Source organism: Aotus nancymaae, unplaced genomic scaffold (genome assembly GCF_030222135.1).
Source record: "Aotus nancymaae isolate 86718 unplaced genomic scaffold, 86718_ANA_hifiasm-v0.15.2.pri h1tg000020l, whole genome shotgun sequence".
NCBI classification, from domain to species: domain Eukaryota; kingdom Metazoa; phylum Chordata; class Mammalia; order Primates; family Aotidae; genus Aotus; species Aotus nancymaae.
The window spans coordinates 71132188-71159753 of NW_026988432.1; the positions used below are offsets into that span (position 1 = coordinate 71132188).

Below are 27566 nucleotides of genomic sequence, written 5' to 3' on the forward strand. Positions count from 1 at the left end.
GGAAGGTAACTAGAGACCTCAGCGAGGACTTGAGTGACCTGGCCTTAGAGGTGGCCCTGACAGTCTGTAGGTCTTTTCCCCACATTTGGTGACTGGTAAATGGCATAGGGCCAAGAGGCTAAGAAACCAACTATGAAGGGATAGTTAAGAGGCTGGAAAGCCGAGCTGAATGTCTGGCACTCTCACAGGGCTCAAATGACTTCATGAGAATTTGGGTCCCAGTAAGGAGTTGGGACCTTGGTGGTGACCCTGGAAGGGTCGCCCCTAGGATCCCAAATGGATAAAAATTAGACCAGATGTCACAAAACCTAAAACCTGATTTGAACCAGCTTAGCAGCTTAGTCCCAAATTAGATGAAAGTGATCTGCCCTTACTCCGATTGTGTGCCATAAAGTCAAAGTCAATACACTCTGGAGGCAGATACAAGTTTACTAGGCATGCCATCAGGCAAGACTAAAAGAGAAAGACCAAGAGATAAAAAAAGACAATAGAAACATACATAGATATGAGAGTCCTCAGGTAGAAATTTTAAAATAACTTTTATTAAAACGGTAAATTTGATACTAACTTTTCTTCTCCTGCTCCCTCAGTTGTTCCTTCGCATCCCACAGCCTCTTCTTTTCCTCCTGCATCTTCTCCCAAATCTTTTCTTCCTGCTCCTGAATCTTCTGTTCCCGTCCCCGAATCTTCTCTTCTCGCCTTTGCATCATCTGCTCGTGCTCCCTCATCTTCTCTTCCTGCTGCCGCATCTTTAGTTCCTCCTCCAGTATTTTTTGCTCCCAGTGCACCATCATCTGCTCGTGCTCCCAGTGCACCATCATCTGCTCGTGCTCCCTCATCTTCTCTTCCTGCTGCCGCATCTTTAGTTCCTCCTCCAGTATTTTCTGCTCCCAGTCCACCATCATCTGCTTGTGCTCCCTCATCTTCTGCTCCTGCTGCCGCATCTTTTGTTCCTGCTCCCGTATTTTCTGCTCCCCGTCCTGTATCTTCTCCTCCTGCTCCCGGTAGAGGCGTTCCCAGCGATTATTTTCATCCAGCGCTTCTTGGAGCTCTCCTTTGGTTATGTGAAGCTCTTGCTTCAGGTTCTCGATCTCCTCTTATAGCTGCACCTGGAATAATCAAAGTGTTGGTTTGAACCTCAAAAAGAAATAGGCTCATGAGCTAGCTATAGAAATGTCATCTATAAAACAATGGTTTTCATCCATGATGCTTTAAAAATTTTTTTTAAGTACTAACCCTGAGATTCTGATTCCCCAGGAAAGGCCACAATTTGTAGATTTTTAGCACACTCTAGAGGATTATATGGCGGGACCAGCACCAGGACCCAGATTTTCCAGCTCTGGGCTGGAGCCTCCCCATACCCGGCATGATCCCTAGACCATGGCCTCAGGTGGATGGGGCTCCCCCAACCCCCGGGGCTGCAGCCTCTCACCTGCGGCAGCAGGTGGTTGGCCCTATCCAGCTTTCTTTGTAGCTCCTGGACACTGAGCTGGATGCTGGACTTTTCGGACTGCAGGAGTCTTAAGTTTTTCTTCCAGTTTGGTGTTCTTCCTCTGCAGCTCCTCATTGATTATACTATGGCCAGAGGCAGTAGAGAAAGGCATGAACGATGAACAGAAAGGACTGCTTTGCTGATCAACCCTCTACCCTCACCCCACAACCACCACAGAACCGTGGCATTGGAAGGGACCCCAGAAATTAAAAGACACAGGCGGCAAGCCAGAGAGAAGATATGAGTTGCCCGAGTCTAGCCCATGAATCAGTGGCACAGCCAGCACTAGAGCTTTGCTGGGCACACGTGCAAACCTCTGTGACCCCCTCACCATGCTCACCTGTACACCCCACCTCCCAGCACTCCACCCACGCTAAGGGCCCCCAGACCTCCCATCCCACCTTCCCCAAACCTACGTGTTCCTGTACAGTTCCAGACTCAGGCCAACCGTCTCCTTTTTTAACTCCTCATTGCACTGCAAATACAGAAAAGTTAAGTCGGAATGCAGCAGAGCAGCAGCTGACCAACAGGAACAACGGCTGCAGTGACTAGTCCACAGCAACTCTTCCTCACTCTCAATCACGCCTGGCATGTCCCAAGGCATACCCATGGTCTCCTTTGTTTTCCTTTCTTTTTTTTTCTCCTGCCTCAGCCTCCTGCCATGCACCATCACATCTGGCTCAATTTTGTATTTTTAGTAGAGAGAGGGTTTCTCCATGTTGTTCAGGCTGGTCTCAAACTCCCAACCTCAGGTGATCTGCCCACCTCAGTGTCCCAAAGTGCTGGGATTACAGATATAAGCCAATGAGCCTGGGGCCCTCATTTGTTTTTCAAAGAACTCAGTAAGGGTGGAAAGGACAGGGAAAGAGATTGAATTTATAGCTGGCTAAGGAGCCCAGAGAGATCAGATAATAATGCTGTGAAAGAGACTGAATTTATAGCTGGCTAAAGAGCCCAGAGAGATCAGATAATATTGCTATTGTCATGACTGTTATTACTACCACTGTTGGAATCTTCACTGAGTGCTTTACCAGGCACTATGCTAACAATCCCATTTAATCTTCACAACCAGCAGGAGACGGTTACTATTATTACCTCTATCGTGCAGATGAAAAACATTGGGTATTAAAGGTTAAGTGCTTGCCTAAGATCACTGAGACAGAGCTGGGATTTCAATCCCCAGGTATCTCAACCCCCAGGTATCTCTGATTCTCTAAACCCATTCTTTCCTGGGGGTAGGGGCACAGATAAGGAGGAGGAAATTAATCTTTTGTTGACTTTTTGAAAGGACGATAGGTTGGCATAGTCCCAAACTCAGAAGGTACAAGAGGGAAATATCGCCAGCTGCGGTGGCTCACGCCTGTAATCCTAGCACTTTGGGAAGCCAAGGTGGGTGTATCACCTGAGGTCAGGAATTCAAGAGGGAACTCTCTCTCACAGTGCTCCTCTCTCCTGAGTTTTTTAATGAATCCTTACATGTTTTATGTATATTACCATAATACACACAGACACAAACACGTATTCCCTCTCGCTACACAAATGGTAACATACTAAAGATACTCTTCCATACCTTCATGGTACAAGTACCCTAACCCCTACCTAGGATTTGGCCAAGGCCAAAGCACCACTCCCTACAGCACCCCCGACTCAGCCCCAGCCTGCCTCTGACAACCATACACAGAAGCAGCAAGAAATGGCCCATGCTGCCTTCTGGGAAGGATGCTCCATCCTGCAGAAGGAACCTTTACCATCATCACTCCTCCATCTGGGAAGCCGGATTGCCAGGGGACGGGGCAGGTGTTTGGACTCACCCTGTCTGCCACCTTTTTCTGTGTGGAGACATCAGACAAAGCCTGCTTCAAGTCCTCCACCTGTTGGGAGGCATGTTGCAGGCAGCCGGAGAGGTATCTGCAGTCTCCTGGAAGGAGAGAGGTTGAGATGAGGCCCAAGGGACTCCCCCTAAAAGCCTGTCAAAGTGCCAGGTTGAAATGATCATGACGGGGTGCCCAGATTCCCACCTTCTAGCTGCCTGGCTGCATTCTGGCTGAAGTATAGGGCTGTCTACTGGGCACCGATGATGTCAGCCTGAGCCTGTGGGAGAAAACCCAAGCACGTGCTGAAACAGAAGCAAAGAAACCTCCTCCAGAGGACAGGAGGGAACTCCACACCCTCCACTCACCTCTACCTGCCACTTGAGTGCTGCCAGATGGTGGTAGATTGGCTTATTTTCCTATAGGAAGAGAAGACAGAGCTCTTACTAGGAGGGTGGCAGAGACAGCATAGCGAGACATGCCACCAATGCCCCAGGACAGGACCACCCATGGGTCCAGGTTATCAGGGACCCTGTGGGATGGGGTGGAATCTGGGAGGGGGGATGAGCCTTCTTCCCCCGGATGGGAGTGGGCGAGACAAGACTGGGACCTCTACATCTCAGTGCCCCCCCAAAACCCAGCAGTCATGTCAAGGGCAAACCAGTAAATCACGTTACTTCATCCAGCTGAGCTCGGTTCTGTTGTTTGTATGGGGAGAATCAAAGGAAGGTGACTGAGGGTGGCCCACTCGACTCTATTCCCCAGGCCAGGAAGCGGTAGGCAGGGGCCAGGAGTGGAGTTTAGAGTCAAAGTTCTCAGACCCAGTGGGAACATAAACTAGTAAACTCTCCTCAAGCTCCCAAAGAAAGAGGATTTGGGTTTTGTTGGTTTTCACCCACAGCCACAGAACTGAAAGTCTGAAACTAGATTCTCTCCAAAGGACAGTCACATCAATCTTCAGAGATGGAGTGTGAGAAAAGCTCACCCTTCTGCCAGCTTGTGATTTATAAAGGTGCATTCATTCAGCAAACACTGAGCACATACGGGCCAGCTACACTTCTTCACAGTGGGGATATGGGACGGAAAAGGCAGACAGGAGCCCTTGGCCCCAAGGTTTCCACTCTCATTGGCCTTGAAATCCCGGACTCCCAGAGCTAACAGAAACCTGTGATGCTCTCTAACTCCACCTCCTCAGGAAACACAAGCCCAAGGAGGAGAAGTGCTGACAGCAGGCCCTGTACTACGGATTAACATAAAAACAAGAACAAATATTGAAACTTCACAAATGTAAGTAAAACAATACCACCCCTATTTTACAGATGTGAAAGCAGAGGCCCACAGAGCTCAAGCAATTGGCCCTAAATCATACCCTTAGCAGATGGAGAGAGAGCAATCAAACCCAGGATTCTTAACCAGTACCCGGCAGTTCTTCCACAATCTTCACTGTTACCCTCTACTGTCCCTTGGGCCCTCTGTCCCCTGGAGCCTGCCCAGCCAAGACACTCATCCTCAGGTGAGTGGCAGCCAGCAGAAGTGATGGTCTCAGGGTTGCTGCCACTATTTATTTGCCCTTTGGTGTCGGTTGCTCCTGTACCAACACCAGGGCTGTTGTGCTGATGATATTCTCTCAGCTGTGAAAAGAAGAGCAGTGATACTCATGAGAACTACAAGCCCCTACAGTCACGTCCTACTTTACAGGTTTTTTTTTTTTTCCTTTGTTGTTGTTGTTGTTGTTTTGAGATGGAGCCTCACTCTCTTACAAGGCTGGAGTGCAGTGATGCAATCTCGGCTCACTGCAATCCTTCAAGTGATTCTCCTGCCTCAGCCTCCTCAGTAGCTGGGACTACAGGTGCATGACACCATGTCCAGCTAATTTTTGTATTTTTTGTAGACAAGGGGGGTTTCATCATGTTGGCCAGGTTGCTCGAGATCTCTTGACCTCATGATCTGCCTGCCTCGGCCTCCGAAATTGCTGGCATTACAGGAGTGGGCCACCACGCCCAGAATAGAAGCCTGGGAGAAAACCAAACCAAAGCAAGCCCATTCTCCCATCACCGCTCAGAGACACTGTCAACGTTCTCAGCTCATGGGGGAGGTGCAGGTCTTTCACAGTCAAAGTCTGTGTAAAGGGAGTGAGGCAGCCTGAAACCTCTCTCTCCTAGGTCCCACGGCCCCCATTTCTCTTCCAGCTGAAAATCTCTGCTGCCACCAGAGGAACCAAAAACAGAGCAAGAACAGTTAGGGGACTGGGTCCTAAGATCAGGCCAGTCTAGTGGCAGTAATGTCAGTTCCTGGGGGACTGCAACGTCACTACATTCCACTTCTCCGTGGGGTAAGGGGGACACATCAGTGTGATGCCCGAGTTGCCACTTTGCGATGGGGCAGGGGGCGCAGGGCCAGAACCCAGGTCCTTGGAGACACAAGCCCAAACAGCACACAGAGCTCAGACTTAGGGTGGCAGGAGGTGAGGGCTGAGTATGGAGCAGGGGCACCAGGAGTCACCTGCCCAAAGTCACCTTGAGGCAACTGGTGAGAGCAGGCACCGGGGGACCCAGGTCCTTGGACATTCGAGCCCAAAGAGCCCAGGGAGGTCGGGTTTGGGGCAGCAGGAGGTCAGGGCAGAGTACAGAGTGGGGAGCCCCGGGAATCACCAGCTCAAAGTCGCCCTGGGGCGACTGGTGAGAGCAGGAGCAGGACCGCTGACAGCGTAGGGCTGGCTGACAAAATTTTGGTGCAGGGATCCCAGAGGCACTGGGGAGCCAGCTCGGTGTGCCTCAGGAGTGGCACAGACTCTGGCAGGAGTTCTCCTGTCAGAGAGGGCCTGGAGCTGGGTTGGGAGGCTGCAACCTGGTGCATTTTACCTTTTCCTTGGCTTCTGCTCATTTACTCTGTGTAGTTTCTTTCGCCATCTCACAGTGGGGAGGGACGTGGGGCTGGGGAGGGAGGTCAAATCCAGAAAGTCGAGTCGGGGAGGGAATTCGAGTCGGGGCAAGAAGTGGGGTCGGGGAGGGAAGTGGGGTTGGGGAGGGACGTGGGGCTGGGGAGGGACGTGCGGTTGGGGCCACATTGGCATGATACAGAAGAGGACAGTGAGATATGTCCTTTCACCTACCACGCAGCTGTGTGACTGAGCCAGAGGAAGCATAACCAGGGCCTCACTAGAACCCAGAATATGGATGTGGCCTGAATGCTTCAAGCTCATTGGTCATATGAATGCTTCAAGCTCATTGGTCAATGAGAAAGATAAAAGGGAATGGAGGTGTGGCCAGGCAGTGGCGTGTCATGAGGGACCTGTGGTGTCACAATGAAGGCTGCCCATGCACCAACTGCCCCCACCCACTCCAGGACAGGGGCAGGGCTGGGTTTCACTTGAAAAACTTTAAAACTTTATTACCTCAAATCCATAGCATGCTTGATGATGATCAGACTGTGTTATCCAACATTCCAATGAGATGAAATAATCACAATGATTTTTTTTTTATTTGGAAAAAGTTTCTTTTAGTCTCCTACATTTAAAAGAATTTTTTTTTTTTTTTTAAAGATAAACGTCTGCGGGGCCTGGTGGCTCACGTCGGTAATCGCAGCACTTTGGGAGGCTGAGGCAGGAGAACCATGAGGTCAAGAGATCAAGACCATCCTGGCCAACATGGTGAAATCCCAACTCTACTAAAATACAAAAATTAGCTGGGTGTGGTGGCGCACACCTGTAGTCCCAGCTACTAGGGAGGCTGAGGCAGGAGAAATGCCTGAATCCGGGAGGCGGAGGTTGCAGTGAGCTGAGACTGCGCCAGCCACTGAACCCCCAGCCTGGGGCCTAGTGACAGAGCAAGACACTGTCTCAAAAAAAAAAAAAAAAAAAAAGAAAAGAAACACGTCTAACATCTTTAAAAACACAAAGCTTTTGAGCTGAGCATGGTGGCTCATGCCTGTAATCCCAGCACTTTGGGAGGCTGAGGTGGGTGGATCACCTGAGGTCAGGAGTTCAAGACCAGTCTGGCCAACATGATGAAACCTTATCTCTATTAAAAATATAAAAACTAGCTGGGCATGGTGGCGGGAGCCTGTAATCCCAGCTGCTTGGGAGACTGAGGCAGGAGAATTGCTTGAACCCAAGAAGTGGAGGTTGCAGTGAGCCAAAATCGTGCCACTGCACTTCAGCCTGGGCAACAGAATGAGACTCTGTCTCAAAATAAATAAATATACAAAGTTTTCCACTTAATAAGCATTCAAAGCTCTTTACCAGTTTAAAACAAATACAAGACCCTCCTAAAGTAAGGCTGAATGCTAAGTGATGGGGGAGAGAAAAAGGACATAAATAACTCCTACTCTCAGGAGGTTAATCACTAAATCCTATTTTTCTAGAATCACCTGGCCTCTCTAAGTCCTGTGAATGAAACTGAATTTCTCATTTCATACTTGGCTATGACTTGCAATCATGAAAACCAAGAATGGCATTGTGTCACTGTGTACTGCTTGTTACCTGAATTCCACATTAGGCTGGGATCAAGGGTTGACTTTTTCATGATTTGCTCCATTACCTGTGTGCTTTTATCTCACACCAAACTAAGCTGTTTTCTAGAGTTCTACAGTTTACAGCTAGTATATAAAAGTGGTTCTCAAAAATGTAGACCAGCACCAGTAGCACCTGGGAACCTCTTATAAATGCACATTCTCAACCTAACCAAAACTGTACCCCAATAAACATTAACAAGCCTCACAGTTCATTATTATACGTCTTCCTACTACTGGACAAGTACAAAGCCTTCAGGTTCTAGAGTCCATCTCCATGCTGATGAATCAAGTGAAAGAACACTGTCTGGATGTTAATAAAACTCAAACTCTCTTCCTCATCACTTCTGTCAAAAAAAAAAAAAACCCCTACAAAATATTACTTGCAGATGAGAAAATATTAAGCTTCCACAACTACACATATGAATGATATTTTAAGTTAGAAATCTAAAGAATGCCCATAACTGGCACCAAGCCATTTACTAAAGGAGTCCTCTTCTAGTAAAAACATACAATCTTTCTAAGAAGCCAAATCTAGGATTAATTTTTACCCAATCGGTACAACCAACCTATTATCTTAACTTCCAATTAATATACCATCAGTATTCTCCGTAGTGGTGCACATCTACCTACTAGGTCACGGATTTGTTTTTTACATAATAAATTCACACAGCACAACACTCAAAAATGTCTATATCCTAAGCACAAACTCTTCCCCACTTGTCCCCTAACCACCAAGTTTCCTCCTATTCATCCCCCTTCCTCCACAAAAGTTAACCGCTATTATGAATTTCTTGTATGTTCTTCTTTAAACAACAGTGGACAGCCCACTGTTATGAGCCACCATCCCCTGCTTTCTCTCACAGACAGATGCATGCTACAGACACTGTTTCAAAATCCTATTTTCTTTGATACGAAAGCTACATCACTTGTTGGTTTGAGACGGAGTCTCGCTCTGTTGCTTAGCCTGGAGTGCAGTGGTGTGATCTAGGCTGAATGCAACCTGCCCCTCCCGGGTTCAAGGGAGTCTCCTGCCTCAGCCTCCCCAGTAGTTGAGATTCCAGGCACATGCCACCATGCCCAGCTAATATCTGTACTTTTAGGAGAGACGACGTTTCACTATGTTAGGCTGGTCTCAAACTCCTGATCTCAAGTGATCCGCCTCAGCCTCCCAAAGTCCTGGGATTACAGGCGTGAACCACCGTGCCTGGCTACATCCCTTGTTTTTGCTTAATGTATACTGGCATATCTATCGATCTCTCTCCTTTATAAAAACTTTCCATCTTTTCGTATCCTCATACTTCATATATGATAGATTAAAACAGCTGGATTTTATCAATCAGTCTAACTTTAGTCCATTTACATTTGTTGTGATTGATTTATGTGGATTCCTTCTATGACTTTTAGAGCTTCTATACCTTAAGAACTTCTATTTCACTTTGTTTTTTTGTTTGGTTTGGAGACGGAGCTCCATTCTTGTCACCCAAGCTGGAATGCAGTGGTGATCTCAGCTCACTGCAAACTCCACGTCCCAGGTTCAAGCAATTCTCGTGCCTCAGCCTCCCCAGTAGCTGGAATTACAGGCACCCGCCACCATGCCCAGCTAATTTTTGTATTTTTATTAGAGATAAGGTTACACCATGTTGGACGGGCTAGTCTTGAACTCCTGGCCTCAAGTGATCCACCTGCCTCAGCCTCTGAAAGTGCTGGCATTACAGGCATGAGCTACTGTGCCTGGCCTTTCTCTCACTTTCTAATATCATTTTAAGATTTCCTTCTAGGTCCACTGAGACATATTTTAGACCTCATTCTGATCTCTCCCCCCACCACCCCACCTACTTCTGCCCTATCATCTATCCTCATTGTCTCTGTGTAACATTCTGCCTTATGTTTTTGAAGATAATCGTCTAATCAATTAATTCCCTCTTCTGATGTCTAATCCATCTACTGAGTTTCTTATTTTAGCAATTACATTTTGTATTGATTTTATTTTACTTTATATTAAGACAGAGTCTCACTGTCACCCAGGCTGGCACGAACATTTCTCAGTGCAGCCTCAGCCCCCTGCACTCAAGAGATCCTTCCACCTCGGCCTCCTCAGCGCATGCCTATAGTAGCTAGAACTATAGGCACAGAGAAAAAAAAGTTAAAATAAATGAATAAAAGACTAGAGCCTAGCACATAAAAGTTCACCTGTTACTAGTTCTATATAAGAACTCAATTTTGCAAAACTTCCAAGTACATATAATTTTTAACTTACTAGGGTATACTGTTGGGAGAAGGTCTTGACACACGTGTGATGAAGTATGTTGTTTGCTGAAAGGCAATGGGAAGGAACACTGAGCCATCCCCAGGCAGAAAACTGCTAGAAATGTAAACAATATGTACCAGTTATGCACTAGTTAAACCAGTTTGCAAATCACAGGATATTTGACCTTGTCCTCATCGCTGACTCGCAAAGAGTGCTCTCTAGCTTATTTCTATTTTACTAGTGAACAGGCACTAGCTGCCTCTTTAGTCTGTCTTTATCCTATGAAGAAACACTGAGTACCTGCTTATTAAAAATAATCGCTTGTTCAAAAAGAATCAATACGTAGGTCAGAGTCTGCTCTGGGCTCTCAGCTGGGAAATGCTGTCAGCCCCCTGACATCCCACTCTGATCCCACTTTTGCACTTTATACTGTTTCTTAACTCCTTCAGCACCGCCAAAGGAATAGGACTCCACGACCCAGCTGGTCTCAGCAGGATACACACCAGTAATAAATTTACAACAGTAGACATGTTTATCTACAGTACATCTAACACAGACTAAAAAAACAGACCCTAAATCATTCAATGGTAATTAATTCGTATCTTTGATTTTCTTATACTTCTATATATTCTATAGATCACTTTTGTAACAAGAAAACAAAGCAAATGAAAATGAAATTCATTCTCTCAAAAAGAAGTCAAGACAAAAAGAAGGCTCATAAAGTAATATAAAATATGTTTTAGGGTTTAGGTAAAATTCTTACTAAAGTTACCTTATTTGCTCCAAACTGCATTCTGGTTTTGCCTTCAACTAAGGTGACATTCATTTGCATCATGACCCATTCCATTCAATAGGTACTGCTCCAGCCCTACAGGAAGAACAAAACATCTCTAGAATACAGCAACCTTCCTAATTCCCACTTGGGAAGGCCTAACAAAATGGCATATAACTCAACAGCAGCAAATCGGTATTAAAAAGTCTGTAGTCAAGGGGAAAAGTAAAACTGGACCATTTCCAGAATCTCAAAGAACAACAAACCTATGTTCTAAGTGCCTAGCATGAGCAAATTAGAACCTTAAATAAAGGTCACTCTTAATGCCTATCCTAGCATAGATTCAGCACCAAGTACAAAACCACTTTTCTGGTTTACCATTTTCATTCTTGAAAGTAGGAGGTACTAAAAAAAAAAAGAAGCAACTAAAATTTCTTCAAGAGTAGGAGCTATTACTTAAGAACTTTCTCCTTACAATCTGACTTACATCATCAAAACACAATATTAAGGGTGAAAATTTAAAATTTTAAGAAAATAGTCACCTGTTTTGTGAGAAGTTCCATATGAAATGCTCCTCTACCCAATACATACCTTAAAAAAAAAGAAGGAACCATACAAAATTCTCTCAGGAATTATTCCTCCAGAAACTATTTCTAAGTGGCATTACTAAGAAAGTACGCACACAAGTAAAGATGAGAACATGCAAACATAAAATAGTTGTGAGGGATACACGACTATGGGTATGTATTTAGTTATTTCTTTATTAGTAGAGACTTACTCTGTTGCCCAGGCTGCAGTGCAGAGGCACGATCTCGGCTCGCTGCAACCTCTGCCTCCCAGGTTCAGGGGATTCTCCTGCCTTGGCCTCCCGAGCAGTTGGGATTACAGGCGCACGGCACCACATCCGTCTAATTGATATATTTTTAGTAGAGGCAGAGTTTCACCATGTTGGCCAGGCTGGTCTCAAACTCCTGACCTCAAGTGATCCACTGGCCTTGGCCTCCCAAAATGCTGGGATTACAGGTGCAAGCCACCCCACCTGGCGGACTACAGGTAATTTTAAAATTCTAATGCTATTAACTCTAATCACTCTTAAATTCTAGTCAATTTTTTCAAATGGCTCCTAGAACAGAATACTTTCAACTTTTTATGATGTCAGAAACTAAGAACTTAGCCCTAAATATTCCAAAGAATAGGGGCAGAAGAACCAGTTTCCTTAAATGACGTTAGAGTGTTCTTTATCCTTAAATGACATCAGAGTCTTCTTTACCTCCAAATTTTCTTGATCATCACGTTACAGTCAGGAGTTTTTCCTCCGACAATGGCACAGGAATCAGAAGGTGGTTCCAGGATGTGAAGAGCTGATGAACAGGGTTAAAAAGTGGCTATCAGTAAATGAGAAAGGCAATCTAGAGCAATGAAACATATAACTGAGGCTATGTATGCACAGTGGCTCATGCCTGTAATCCCAACACTTTGGGATGCTGTAATGGGAGGATCCCTTGAACTCAGGTGTTCAAGATCAACCGAGAAACATAGTGAGCCCTCATATCTACCAAAAATCAAAAAAATTACCCTGGCGTGGTGGCACATGCCTATAGTCCAAGCCACTTGGCAGGAGGTTCCTTGGGGCCTAGGAGACAGTGAATTATGATTGTGCCACTGCACTCTAGTCCAGGTGACAGAGCAAAGACCCTGTCTCAATACCAACAAACATATGACTGAATCCACTGCTAAGGCAGGAATGGAGGAGAAAAGCAGCTGAGATCAGCATGTTAATGAATTGCTGGTATAAACTATAATTACATAACCACAAAGGTCCAGGTTCTAGAGATTGATACACACTTACACATTTCAATGGTCTTGCCTCTGAGTTGTCCTAATTTTTTCTAATATTGCCAAATTTTCTTTTTCAAGTCCACCATCCTCTTTTTCCCACTAATAGGCTCTACTTCCTTCATCTCATAGTGATCTAAGTCTTCTATATCCTGCAAAAAGAAGAAAAATATTACCTTATTAAAGGTGTTATTCTTCATAGTTTCCTATGCCAAAAGTTAAACTATTCTTGGCTCAGTGGAAGACAAGAACCAGAATATGTCTATACTATGGGGGACAAGAGGTTCCTTCCTTTTATATCCTATCTTTTATTTAAAAGCTGGACTCTGGGTAAAGCAGATTAGAAGTTTTGTAAACTCCCATTACGAAATAAGCCAACATACACACATACATACATACATACATAAATTCATTCACTCACAGAAGTCTCCCTCTGTTGCCCAGGCTGGAGTACAGGGGTACAATCTCAAGTCACTACCACCTCGGCCTCCCCGGTTCAACTGATTCTTGTGCCTCAGTCTCCCGAGTAGCTGGGATTTATACACATCCACTAACATGCCAGCTAATTTTTTTGTATTGTTAGTAGAGATGGGGTTTCACCATGTTGGCCAGGCTGGTCTTCAACTCCTGACCGCGAGTGATCTGCCCACCTCTTGCTCTCCTGCCCTTCCGCCTTCTACCACGTGAGGATACAACAAGAAGGCCCTCAGACACCAAATATTGGTATTTTCATCTTGGACTTCCCAGTCTCAAGAACTGTGAGAAAATAAATGTCCGTTCTTTATAAATTACCCAGTCTCTGGTATTCTGTTATAACATAAAACAGACTAAGATAAAACTCCTTGATGATTTTTCAACAAGAGAGAGTTTCACTACTTCTGGTGAGTAGTCCCTCAAATCTACTCAAATTCTTTTATGCAAACATAATATTTTTAAAACTTAGCAGTTCCTCTTCTGAAAAATAACCAAATACAGGTTAAAGACTGATTAGTATTAAATACAATATAATGTTGGTACTAAAAGTAAATAGCTCTTGTTTGCCAGGAAACCAAATCCAAAGAATTCAGATAAAGCAATTTGCTCAAAGGTGCGTCATCAGTTAGAGGTAAAAGCCAGAGCTGAGAAATTATATTCCATTCCAAATACACCGTGCTTTCAATTATCCCACATTAACAGTTTACAGAGAGATTAGAAAATTATTCAAATGTTCACAAATGAAGATATTTATGAAATGTCATTCTTATCTAAAATACCTACTTCAGCCATCTCCTCTTCTTCCTCTTCCTCTCAAGTCGCTTATTCTATTGTCCCATTCTGAAATAGAGCAAGAATCTGCCAGGACTACACAGGCTGAATACAGGCTGAGTCCATTAGAAGACTGGTGCCATAGCTTTAGGGAGAAACTCTCAACCACCTGTCACTGCAGTGCCGCTACCATAAAGTTTATTAAAATTAAATGTTAAAAACAAGCACAAAATAAACAAAGAAACAAACAACTTTGCCATTATACTTTCTCCTGGATAACTGCAGATATTTCCTGTCATTTCCATTCTGTTTCAACACTGCAGAACAATACCTTCGTGGCCCAATGGTGAAGCAATGTGCACACAAGTGACAAAACATGGGAACAGGAAAAAGAATATAAAGGTAAATCAAACTTTTAAAGTCCCAGTAATGCAACAGCTTCTTTCCTTACTTACTGGATTAATGTCCATTCCACATGAATTCACATTTTGGTTCCAGGAGGCCATGCACCATAAGCCCTAATAACAAAGACCACTATTTCTAGAGGGTGAAACAGAGCCTGTGGCCAGTAACTCCTGGTGAAAAAACTCTTCTAGAAGACTCATAAAATTATGTTCTGTTTGTTTTCCGGATTTGGGGGACCACGGAAATAGAAAAGGACAGAAACAAGGCATGCTTTTGAGGTTCCTTGGGCTCGTTAGTAGGAAAATAGGTGTTTTCCTTTGGGGATTTTTGCAGCTTAGAATACTTTTTCATTTTCCTCAGTCTTTAAGGGGGTGGTAGGCTTTGGTAGTCCCACTGCTGACAAAATCTTGTCTTCTTAAACTGAGCCTTCTTGTAGGCATGATGGAGTTCCATGTGCGCCCACAGAGAACACAGGAGGATGGCTTGTTTGTTTATTTTGTGCTTGTTTTTATCCCCTTGAGGTTTTTTCCACTGGTTTTTAAATAAACTTAAGAAATTTAGATTACGAGTATGCATGGCTATAAGAAAAAAAAACTGAAAGTTGATCACAGCAAATTAAAGAAATCTTTTCCTCCCAGAACTTAAAGTAAAATAAAAATAAAAATATATATATAAATAAAAATAAGAATAAAAATAAATCTTTTCCACAGAGAAAGGCAACTATGATTATAACATTTAACAGTCCCCCAAACACTGAGTGAATGAGATTTTTGCTCAGGAAATACTTTATCTGTAACAATGCCATTAAATGCAAATCTCTTCTAAATGATGGCATACCATGTAATGTCTTTCCTGGTCTTTGTGGCCACTGCCCTGGACTAGCGGAAGAATGGACTCTAGTCTTTCTCTACAAGAGGAAATAAGACTTTCTGTCAGACTGCCCGGCCAGCTTGGGGCACTGAAAATAGAGCTCATTTTAATAAGTTACATTTATCAAGCAGCCTAGTTTTGCCCAACATTTAAGAAACAGCACAGAGCCAGTAAATCTCCTATGATCTTCTTCAAGCCATTATTTTAACTCAAGAAAACACCAGAGAAGTAAAGAAGTCACATTGAAGAAGATATAAGAATGTGTCAAGACCATCCAGAAATGATATGAGAAATACTGCTGTTTTAAAAGGTGACATCATCCAGTGAAATGAATCTATATTAAATGTCATTTTAACTATGCTATTATTAAAGCCATGCATATAGAGTTAGTCTTCAAAACTACTGTTATATTTTGGTTTTATTTTTCTTTTTTAAAACCTGACAACATTTGTCCTAAGTAAGATGAGGAAAAAAATTCTTCAACTCCTTTTGGCCAGAAAAGCATAACAGAAAATAAATTTTGAATGTGTACCTAAGTCTGTATATTAAACTTTTTTTTTTTCAATCTTAAAAGCAGAATGAAGACAACTTAGGTTACTAATCTAGTTCAACATGAAATTATTTAGATACCAATTTTTAAAATACTGGAGAGAATTTATAGGTCTTTTTCCAGAGTTCCATGCTAAGCATTTGGAGCACATTTATTCCTCTAGATAATAAATGTATGTTCAATAACTTTTTGTGTTTTTTAAAGCATTAGTAAAGCCTTCAATAATATTAAATGCAAAATGAGAGACAAAAATTAAATCTTCACTTTTAAATCCAGCTTTGAATTGACAAACAACAGTTAACAGCTTTTAAAAATGGAACAATTTAGAACAAATCAACTAACGGATGCCTTAGGAATAAAGAAAAGCAATCCGTCAAATATAAAGCAAAACCAAAAAAAAGGTTACAACATAATCTAATTTAAAATAAGAAACATTTCACTTATATGGCTATGTGAATAAGATCAATGCCTTATTTTGTTTAAAATAAATATCCCAAACTATTCATTCCTTAAAATAACTACCATTTTAACTTGGAAAAGCCTGAATCATTACATAAATTCAATTCCTTATATTTTAAAAGATCAGATGTGTTATTTATAGACGCTTCACAAAACTAAGAATTTGCCTTACTAAAAAGCAAATTTTATTTTTAAAAATGTTATTTACTACAAAATACTTCTCTGTAAGACAGAATTTACCAACTGACACAATTTATAATTATCAAGTTTAGAAGTGAATTTACTGGCATTTTTGGAAGTGCCTTCATACCCACTTTGGGCAAAGGTCAAAAGACAAGCTTCCTGGCCAGGGCACAGTATATAAATGCATCTTTAACCATGAAGGCCAGTACAGGTTAGAAGCCAGTATATGTATGTGCCCTTTTAAGCAGCAACTACCACCCACCCATTCATTCATTCCCATTCATTCACTTCCCAGCTCTCCAACGCCAAGATCTCTGGGTTTTTTTCACCCAAATTAGTATCTGGTTAGCATGAAGCACAAAAGCAGAAAAACATCGGGTCTTGCTTACTTCCCAGCAGGCTCTAAACATCATTTTCCTTGACAAGAACTTGACCAGAGATACCATTTGTCACAAGAAGACACAGTGTGTCACACACTGTGCACAGCCCACGTCAATCCCTGTGTTGCCTTCGCCATTGTTGCGGGACAAGCCCAGGCCCTGCCAAAGACCAAAGAGAAACACAGAGAGGCACTCTGGCCTAAAGCCCAGATCCAGGTTCCAGGGCCTCCTGGCCTTAGGGGAGAGCTCTGCCAATATCCGCTAGTACCATGGGAGTTCCTGTGCATCCCACAGCCCCGAAAACATGGAATTGCTTTGAATCACAGGAACACCCCCAAAGTGAAGTCAACTGACACTGAACGTGCTTTACAGAAAACATAAGACATCTAAATACAAGTGCTGAAAATCCCAAGTGACAATAAGATTTCCATTCCAAACCCAAGCTCTCAGTACACACACACACACACAAACACCCACACCCACACACAAACACACTCAAATTCATGAACTCTTCTCAGAAAAAATACCTAAGGCTTTAAAAAATATGAAAGCACTCCACATAACTGGACTAATACAAGTTCCTTTACACAAGTCCAATAATGAATCACATCTTCTTTATATACTCACAGTGAGGCTTTTTTTTTTTGTGGAAGGCAGCTTTTCAAATGTGTTTATTAGAATGCACGCTGATTCTGCTATAATTAAAAGAAAACACAGCTATGCTGACATCCACTGCCCTCATTAGCATGTGTTTCTTCCGCAAGATTTTGTCAAACTTTCAAAAAATCCTTTTCCAAATAGTTATTCACAGCTAATTGCCCATCAGACCAAGGTCCCCAGGCTTTTAGAGACACTTCCATTGTGAAATGCATGGCGGCCCCCACCCCAGCCACCAGGCCACCCACCACTGGCCACAGCAGTGTGTGAGCAGCAGCGCCGCCACGTCTTTGCCACTGCCCTGCTGGTCTGAGTACACCACTGAGATTGACGGGCTCTCCCACAGACACTGCCCCACCATGAGCAGATCCAGGGCAGCGGCGTAGAAATGGACTCTCTTCTAGGGTGGGAGTAGGGGCGTCTTCTGTGAAATACCAGTGGCCAATCAGCCCTCAAAAAGACTTTACTCCTCAGTCTGAGGGGTGAGCATAAGAGTGGCTGGAGCATTCACACAACATTCTTCATAACTGGACCAGTGAAGGGCTCAGCCACCATTAGAACTGCAAGACACCCACTCCTCCCACCCCCTCACTTCAGCATCTGTGAGGCCTGTACCAGGAGGTTCCTTGCTCTCAGGCCCCTCTGCTCCCTTCTCTGGGACAGCCAGGGTCCTACCTGCTGGTGGGGCCACTTCGGCCTCTCCTCTGGGGTCCTGGTGTTGGGCTTGAAGCCTCTCTGGGGATCTCTGCGATGCTTGGCCTTGGAAGGGGGGTTCACAGTGACTTGGCCCTCGCCTCATGCCTGCTGGGGCCTTGCTGGCAAGGCAGGCCTCTGCAGAGTCCCCAGGCCCTGGGGCTCAGGCCCATGCTCCAGGCTGGCCTCACTGTCACTAGTGATGTTCATCATGCTGAGGCTCATCTTCATCTCGGCCACGATCTGGTCGATGTCCTCCTCCTGGTCCTCCAGGTCCCCATCCCCACACCTCAGGCAATAGGGGGAGGCGCCAGTGTTCCCGTTGGCCTCTGCCGGGTAGTAGTCCTGGTAGCCCTCTTTGCTGGGACAGTGGGGGCCATCTTCTTCCTGGTCACGGGCTTCTAGGACAGAGGGCTCAAACACCGGGATGGGCAGGTAGCCCTCCAGGTAGTCCTGGCTGCCTTCAGCCCTGTGGCCCTGGGGGTGTGGGCCTGCCGAGTCCATCCATTCCTCCACTGATGGCCTCCTGGCACTTGTCGGCGTCCACAGGGTGCACGTTGTGCGGGCCAGGTACTCCTCTCCGTTGCAGTCCATGCCCTCCAGGTAGCCGTCGTCCTCGGGGCAGTAGCGGACGTAGTAGGTGATGCCTTCTCCTCCTCTTCAGAGAGGCCTTCATCATAGTCCTCCCTCCCTGGAGGTGGTGTTCATGTAGTTGGAGCTGGAGTCCCCATCGGGGCTGTGGTTGTGGCACTCCTGTTCTTCGGGCATGGGGCTCTCTGGCCACAGGGCAGACAGCTCCAGGCCCTCAGGTACATGGCCTCCACTGGCAGCTTCATGTCCTCGCTCTTGGGCTCCTGGCACTGCGGGACAGGGCCTGGCCTTGCCCTGTGGTGCAACATGCCGCTCCTCACTCTCACACTTCTGGTGGGCCATGGTGGGCACTCACACAGTTGTCATCTCCCAGAGGCAACCACTGTAGAAAGGAACACTGGGAAGAATACAGTCAGAACCACACAAAGCCTGGCCATGTGCCAGGCCACTCTACCACCACGGCATCTCCCACCACGTTCTCCTACAGCAAGATGAAAAATGACAGCTGAAGGTTTTCATTGCAGCAATCTTTTTTTTTTTTTTTTTTGGAGACAGAGTCTCACTCTGTCACCCAGGTTGGAGTGCAGTGGCATGATCTCGACTCACTGCAACCTCCACCTCCCGGGTTCAAGCAATTCTCCTGCCTCAGCCTCCCAAGTAGCTGGGACTACTAGCTAGCATCATCACGCCTGGCTAATTGTTGTATTTTTAGTAGAGACGGGGTTTCACCATATTGGTCCGGCTGGTCTTGAACTGACCTCGTAATCCACCCACCTCAGCCTCCCAGAGTGGTGGGATTACAGGAGTGAGCCCCGCGCCCAGCCAGCAATCTTTTAAAAAACTGAAAACAACCAAAGTACTCATAAATAAGGGAATGGTTAAATAAATGATGAAAGAGTTCGTGTGCTCCAAGAATTGATGGCGTTTTTAAAGAGGCAGGGCAACAGACACTACAGTGAGGGATCTTAAAGGCCTGTTTTGGAGAGAAAATGGCAAGTGAGCTATACAGTCAGTGCACTTGTGTAGATCCCAGTTCCAGCTCCGTTAAGATGGCTAGAGGATGCATACACACTCCCCAGCCCATACACGGATGCGAAGACACACAGAAAGTGTGAGCTCCCCAAAGGTTTGTCAGTCATGTCCTCTGGGGAGGGGAGGGGAGGGGAGAAAGGTGGAAGCGGAGGGGGCTTGCGCATTTTACTTTATTGAAGATGTATGTACTGGTTGAGTTTTTTACCAAAACGCATTGATTATTCACCAGCATTATAATCAAAGCCACCTGTGCGCCTTTGAGGGTCTCTCTTCTAGCTGGAGAGATGTCAGACCTGAGACAAAATGTCCTGTCTGGAGGGAAGGAAGCAGAACTTCCTGCACCAGCCGCTGCTCTGGGCCTCAGGAGTGGTGGCAAACATGCCAGTCTCCGCCAGGAAAATGGCCACTGGGGCAGAGGAGCCAGCCTCCCATGTGATCAGGACATGAGCACACCACAGGGTACAGCCAGAGACAGCCGAAACACAGGAGGTGGCGCTGACCCAAGGAAAGGCGGGAGCAGGGAATGTGCAAGCCAGGACAGCCGGCGGTGTGCAGACGAGCAGTATTAATTTGGGGAAAACTAAACCATTCAGTTTCATTCAAGCAGTCTGAACGCAAAATGAGTAGTTTGCATGGAAATGTGTGTGGTGGAGGAGTGTGGTGTGTGTGTGATATACAGTGTGCATGGTGTGGTACATAGGGAGTGTGTGGGGTATTCTGGAGAGTGTGGTGAGTGTGTGGAGTGTTCTGTGTATAGTGTGTGGTATGTGGTGTGTGAGATGTGAATGTGATATGTGTGTGTGGTGTGTGTGAAGTGTGATATAGTGTGGAAGGGTTGAGTGTGTGTTTTCTGTGCATGGCGTAGTGTTTGTGGTGTGTGGTACGTATGAGGTGTGTATAATGTGTGTGGTTGTATGAGGGGTGTGTGGTGTGTATGGGGTGTGTGGTGCCTATAAGATGTGTATGGTATATGTATGTATGATATTGTATGGTGCGTGTGGTATCTTTGTAGTGTGAATAAGTTGTCTGTGTGGAATGTGCTGTGTTGTATGGGTGATGTAATATGTATGTGAAGTGTGGTGTGGTGTGTACGTATTTATGAAGTGTGTGTGGTGTATATGAAATGTGTATGGTGTGTGCATGTGCGGTATTATGTGGTGAGTGTGGCATGTGTGGTGTGTGTATATAAGGTGGGTGTGGTGAGTATCGGGTATATGCGTGGCGTGTGTTAACTGTGAAGAGTGCCTGGTGTGTATGAACTATGTGTGTGGTTTTTGCAAGGCGGACATGATATGTGTGTGGTGTATATCACGTGTGTGGAGGGTTTATGTGTGGTGTGACAGTGTATGAAGTAGGTGTGTAGTATGTGTGTGGTGTATATGGGTTGAATTTGTGGGGTGTGGGAGGTGAGCATGGTGTATCTGTAGTGTGTGGTGTGTATGGGGTATGTGCATGAGGTGGGTATGGTATGTGTGCGGTGTGTGTAGTGTATATGTGTTAAGTGTGCGGTGTATGTGAGGTGGCTATGATATGTGTGTGGCTGTGTAGTGTATTTGGATTAAGTATGTGCTGTGTGTGAGGTAGGTATGCTATGTGTATGGTGTGTGTGAGGTGGGTATGATGTGTGTGGTGCATATGGGCTCAGTGTGTGGGGTGTGTGAGGTGAACACGGTATATATGTGGTGTGTGAGGTGGGTATGTGTGGTGGGTGTGGTGTGTATGGGGTATGTGTATGAGGTGGATTTGATATGTGTACAGGGTATGTGTGTGAGGTGGGAAGGATATGTGTGTGGTATATATGGGTTAAATGTGTGGGGTGTGTGAGGGGGGAATGGTGTATATTTGGTGTGTGAGAGGTGTTTCTGATATATGTGTAGTGTGTGAGGTGGCTATGATGTGTGTAGTGTATAGGGATTAAGTGTGTGGTGTGTGTGAGGTGGGTATATGTGTGTAGTGTACATGGGTTAAGTGTGTAGTGTGCATGAGGTGGGCATGGTATATATGTGGTGTGTGGTGTGTGTGAGGTGGGTATGATGAGTGTGGTGTGTGTGTGGTCCATATGGGTTAAGTGTGTGTGGTGTGTGAGGTGGATATGATGTGTGTGGTGTGTGTGAGGTGGGTACAACATGTGTGTAGTGTACATGGGTTAAGTGTGTAGTGTGTGTGAGGTGGGTATGTTATGTGTGTGGTGTATCTAAAGTGGGTATGATATGTGTGTGGTGTGTGTGGTGTATATGGGGTGTGTGTGAGGTGGGTATGATATGTGTGTGGTGTGTGTGCCACATATTTGGGTTAAGTGTATGGTGTATGTGAAGTAGGTATATGTGTAAGGTGTGTATAGTGTATATGGGTTAAGTGTGTGGTATGTGTGTGGTGGGTATGATTATGTGTGTGGTGTGTGAGGTGGGTATGATATGTGCATGGTGTGTATGTCAGGTGGGCATGGTATTTGTGCTATGTGTGGTGCGTATGAGTTAAGTGTGTGGTGTGTGTTAGGTGGGCATACTATTTATGTGGTGTGTGAAGTGAGTATGTGCAGTATGTATGGGGTCTGTGTGTGAGGTGGGTTTGATATGTGTATGGAGTATGTATGTGAGGAGGGAATGATATGTGTGGTGTATATGGGTTGAATGTGTGGGGTGTGTGAGGTGGGCATGGTGTATATGTGGTGTGTGACACATATTTATGGTATGTGTGCAGTGTGTATAAAGTAGGTATGATATGTGTGTGGTGTGTGTGAAGTGTATATGGGTTAAGGGTGTGGTGTGTGTAAGGTGGGTATGGTGTATATGTGATATGTGGTGTGTGTGAGGTGGTTATGATATGTGTATGGTGTATATGGGGTGTGTGTGGTGTGTGTGACGTGGGTATGATGTGTGGTGCATATGGGTTAAGTGTGTGTGATGTGTGAGGGGTATAATATGTATATGGTGTGTGAGGTGGGCACGGTATATATATGTGGTGTTTGAGGTGGGTATGATGTGTGCAGTGTGTGTGTGGTGTATATGGGTTAAGTGTGTGTGGTGTGTGAAGGGGGTATGATATGTGTGTGGTGTGTGAGGTGGGCATAATATGTGTATGGTGTGTGTGAGGTGGGCATGGTATATACATGTGGTGTGTAAGGTGGGTATGATGTGTGTGGTGTTTGTGTGGTGTATATAGGTTAAGTGTGTGTGGTGTGATATGTGTGTGGTGTGTGAGGTGGGTATGGTATGGGTATGGTGTGTATGAGGTGGGCATGGTATATATGTGGTGTGTGAGGTGGGTATGATGTGTGTGGTGTGTGTGTGGTGTATATGGGTTAAGTGTGTGGTGTGTGAGGTGGGTATGATGTGTGTGTGGTGTGTGAGGTGGGTATGGAATGGGTATGGTGTGTGTGAGGTGGGCATGGTATATATGTGGTGTGTGGTGTGTGAGGTGAGTATGATAGGTGTGTGGTGTATATGGGGTATGTGTGTTTTAGGTGGGTGTATGTGTGTAGTGTGTGTGGTGTATATGGGGTGTGTGTGGTGTGTGTGAGGTGGTTATATGTGTGGTGTGTGTGTGGTGTATATGGGTATGTGTGGTGTGTGTGAGGTGAGTATGATAGGTGTGTGGTGTGTGTGTAGTGTATATGGCTGTGAGATGGGTATTATGTGTGTGTATAATGTATATGGGTTAAGTGTGTGGTGTGTCTGAGGTGGGCATAGTATAGACATAGTGTGTGGTGTGTGAGGTGGATATGATATGTTTGCTGTGTGTGGTGTGCGTGGGGTGTGTGTGAGGTGAGTATAATATGTGTGTGGTGTGTGTGGGGGTATGATATGTGTGTGGTGAGTGGTGTATATGGGTTAAGTGTGTGGTGTGAGGTGGACATGGTATATATGTGGGGTATGTTGTGTGAGAGGTGGGTATAATATGTGTGTGGTGTGTGTGAGGGGGTATATGTGTGTAGTGTGGTGGTGTATAAGGGTTAAATGTGTGGGGTGTGTGAGGTGGGGCATGGTTTGTAAGAGTTATGTGGTGTGTGAGGTGGATATGATATGCGTGTTGTCTGTGGTGTGTATGGGGTACGTGTGTGGTGTGTGTGAGGTGGGTATGATATGTTCCTGGTGTGTCAGGTGGGTATGATAGGTGTATGGTGTGTGTGAGGTGGTTTTAGTACGTGTGTAGCATATGTGGTGTACCCATACAAATTCAACGTGTGGGGCGTGTGAGGTGGGCGTGGTGTATAATGTAGTGTATGATGTGTGAGGTGGGTGTATGTGTGTTGTCTATGGTGTGTATGGGGGTATGGGTGTGGTGTCTGAGGTGGGCATGGTATGTGTGTGATGTGTGTGAAGTGGGCATGGTATGTGTGTGGTATGTGTGCTGCATATGGGTTAAGTGTGTGGGGTGTGTGAGGTGGGTAGACATGTTTGTTGGGTGTGGTGTGTATGGGGTATGTGTGTGGTGTGAGGTGGGCATGGTATGTGTGTGGTGCGTGTATGTATGCACACACATGCATACCTGTGCACTGCAGATGACAGGCAGGCCGGCAGCCCGGGACACGCAGCAGTGACCAGCTCAGCCAAGGTAGGGCTCGGGGCAGGAGTGGCCAGGGCCCTGGCAGCTCAGGATCTTGGATGCACTAAGAGCCTAGGAGGAGAGAACAAGCAGTGTCACCATCTCCACCCAAGTTGATCACTAACGTGAACCTCTAAGATGCACTGAAACTGTTCCACTTCTGATTAAAACCAGAAACACTCCACATGGGCTCAGCACAGCCAAGGGCGGACTGTCCTACAAGGCCACGGTGTAGGGGTGGGCGAATGAATCATGGAGGCAGCTACCTTTTGTTTTTACAAATGTGAAACATTTCCGAATGGCTTAAGCAACACGTATTTAATTAAAAGCTCAATTGAGATGAAGAAAGGAAAAGAATACATGCTCAGCTCCAGAGACATGCAAATGAGATTGGGGGACAGAGGGAAGTGCATTCATTATTTCCATGATCCCTGAATAGCAGCAGTGGGTCTGAGCATCTTATCTCCACCAAACAGGCCAGCAGGCAAGCCAGCTGCCACCTCGTCCCGCGCAAACCACAGGCACCGTCCCCAAAAGCAGGCAAACGACTATCGCATGTGTTCAGGGATGGCAAAATGATCCAGGGTTGGTAGCCGTGTTTTCTTCCCAACAAGACCTAACTGCTGTCATCTTTCTCTGGGACCCAGCCTCCCTGAACAGAGGAGAAAGGCGGCCAGCAGAACCCAAACTGCTCTGCCCACAGGCTCCTCCCTACAGACCACACCTCAGTGCAACACAGTTTCCAAATCCAAGATGCAGTGCAACACAGTTTCCAAATCCAAGATGCAGCATCCATGAACAGAAAACCTTCTGGAGCAGAAGATACTTACGGCTCTTTTTTCCTAACGTATCATTTCTTACTGCAAAACCTACAAGATGCTTACCACTTATAACCAGAAACACTGTTTCTTATAAAATAACCATAAAATGTAAATTATTCAGTGACCCATCTTTCTGGAAAAGAGTAACACTGTATGAAATTGAGGTACTGTCTGAAAAATCAAGATGATGGGTCCTGTAACTCTTAAATATTTGAATTTTTAAATAACTCCGTATCAAGCCCATTTAATAGAAACTATGTCAAGCAGACACACTATTAGAAAAAGTATGAAAATAAAATTTCAAACTGATGCAGCTATATCAAGAAGAAAAAAAAAGAGAGAGAAAAAACGCTTCATTGCTTTTTAGGATTTCCAAAGACGATGTTAAACCCAGCCACGGTTCTGACGTCCAGCAAAGCAATTGCTGTGGTACAAAAGGACGAGGGTTAAAAGAGATCAGTGGCAGCTCTTTCCCAACGAACCCAGGCAGTGTGACAGAGGCTTTCAGCACAGCCCAGGGTGCCCGAGATTGAAAACTCCTTCACCAACCCCCTCCATGGGTGGAAAATGGCCAGATCTTCGTTTCTATGACACAAGACCTTGAAGGTGGCTGAAAAATGCTAGTCCCATCTGACTGGGGCAGCATTTTCATTTATTGCACACCATTAAGGTTTTGACAAGAATCATTGTGCTTGATGCCATTATCCCACCAATCACTGAGCACTTCTCATTTCCTGCCCCTGGTGCTGTTGGATACTCCATGGCAAGCTGCTGTCCCTGCCCACCCACCTGAGGACAGAAACCTCCAACTCTGCCTTGCCAGGAGAACTGACCAGTATGTCTGACAGATGGTGAGTCCTTTGCTGTACATAGCCCTAAAAAAAGGAGACAATTCTTTCACTCAGACCAAAGTAATCAAACACTGAAAGGGCTTACAATGAAACGTCATATTCCCCAATCTGGACTTCCCCACTCCACTGGCCATCCTTGTCATTATTTCTGATTTTCATTCTACTGGTAGCTATTTTTCACGTCTCTAAATAATTTTTAAACTCCCCTTCCGGGTATCAACTTCAGATAATATTTATTGGCATCCCAGTATGAGAGGTGAGCTTTGCAGGCCACAACCGACCTCCTAGGCTCTGGTGCAAGTCACCAGATGATTGCACCAGCTACTGCAGTCACAGTCACGCAAAGGGGCTATCCATTCTTACCCAGACCACTGGGATAAAAGAGATCCTTCCAAGAGCTCCCACCTAACTCTAGGAATACAGAAGCATCCATTAGATTACAAAGCCAGTGGTCACACAGCCTTCGGGATGGATAGAAGCTCTTTTCTTAACTTTATAAAGCCCTGGAAGGGTGGCATTAATATGGCATGTTAGTTCCTACCGCACTTTGAGGGCAGGAACTGGCTCCTGCTCCAGTTTGCATCCTCTGTGCCCAGCACCAGGCCCGTCTGCTCAATGCCAGATGAGCAGGTAGCCTCGGCCTGTCCACCCAACCCTTGCAAAGGGTGGAGCGGCAGAGAGCACGAGCGGCCAAGATGAAGTCCTCACAGGGACTGGACGGGTGGGACAAAAATCAGTCCCAAATTAATGTGTTATATCTCCAGTTACTTCCTTGAAACCAAATCTAATTATACTTAAAAGGGTAGCCACTGGAAAGCAAACTCTATTAGGATTTCTACAAGTACACGTGGGTTTTATGGGACTTTGCGGAAGCAGCTACAGCTGACCCAGTCGGCATAGTGATAGCCCATCTCCAGAATCAGGCACTGCCCCCACACCATGATGGGTGAGTGAGGCAGTGACGCCACTGACAATAACCATTTGAACTCTGCTGTGAAACATTAAATACACCAGAGTTTGGTTTCTCTACATCATAATAAAGAAAGAAAGCAGGTTTGAGACATCAGTTGATGTGAACTACAGCATAATATTAGATGTCTGATTAAAACCATCAAGATGATAGAAAGTTCTACTCACAGAGGTACTTTCCTCCCCCAATGCCCACATCAAATAGAGCTTTCTCTTTCAAATCAGGTATTTTCTTTTCTGAGTCATACCCAGACTGGAGTAGAGTGGTGCGATCACAGCTCACTGCAGCCTCAACCTCCTGGGCTTAAGCGATCCTCCACCTCCACCTCAAGTAGCCAGGATCACACGTGTGAGCCGCCACATCTGGCTAGCTTTTCTATTATTTGTAGGGACGGGATTTTCCTATGTTACCCAGGCTGGTCTCAAACTCCTGGGCGTAAGCGAGCCTCCCTCCTTGGCCTCCCAAAGTGCTGGGACTACACCATGAACCACTGCCCCCAACCTTCAAATCAGATTTCTAAGAAGCCTAAGGAATAGAAAGCCTTTTCAGTTACGGCGCATAAAAGTAACAAAAGCAGCCTCAGCCATCGTTCAGTGCAATCCCAGCAGACAGGGATAATGAGGGGGACGTGGGCCTCATGGGA

General features: G+C 45.4%; 1 protein-coding gene and 1 pseudogene across 1 annotated transcript; both read right to left on the reverse strand.

The window, feature by feature from the left end:
* Positions 1 to 522: 522 nt before the first annotated feature.
* LOC105722664 (golgin subfamily A member 6-like protein 2) lies at positions 523 to 16900 on the reverse strand. Its single transcript, XM_064378951.1, is given in 10 exon segments — positions 523 to 1091; positions 1433 to 1525; positions 1527 to 1575; positions 1909 to 1967; positions 3304 to 3459; positions 3751 to 3854; positions 4469 to 4543; positions 4673 to 4934; positions 6165 to 6404; positions 16892 to 16900. Coding segments are annotated over 10 exon segments (1575 nt in total). The 3' UTR covers positions 523 to 563.
* Positions 7657 to 24448, reverse strand: LOC105722675 (amyloid-beta A4 precursor protein-binding family A member 2-like; annotated as a pseudogene).
* Between the last annotated feature and the right edge of the window lie 3118 nt (positions 24449 to 27566).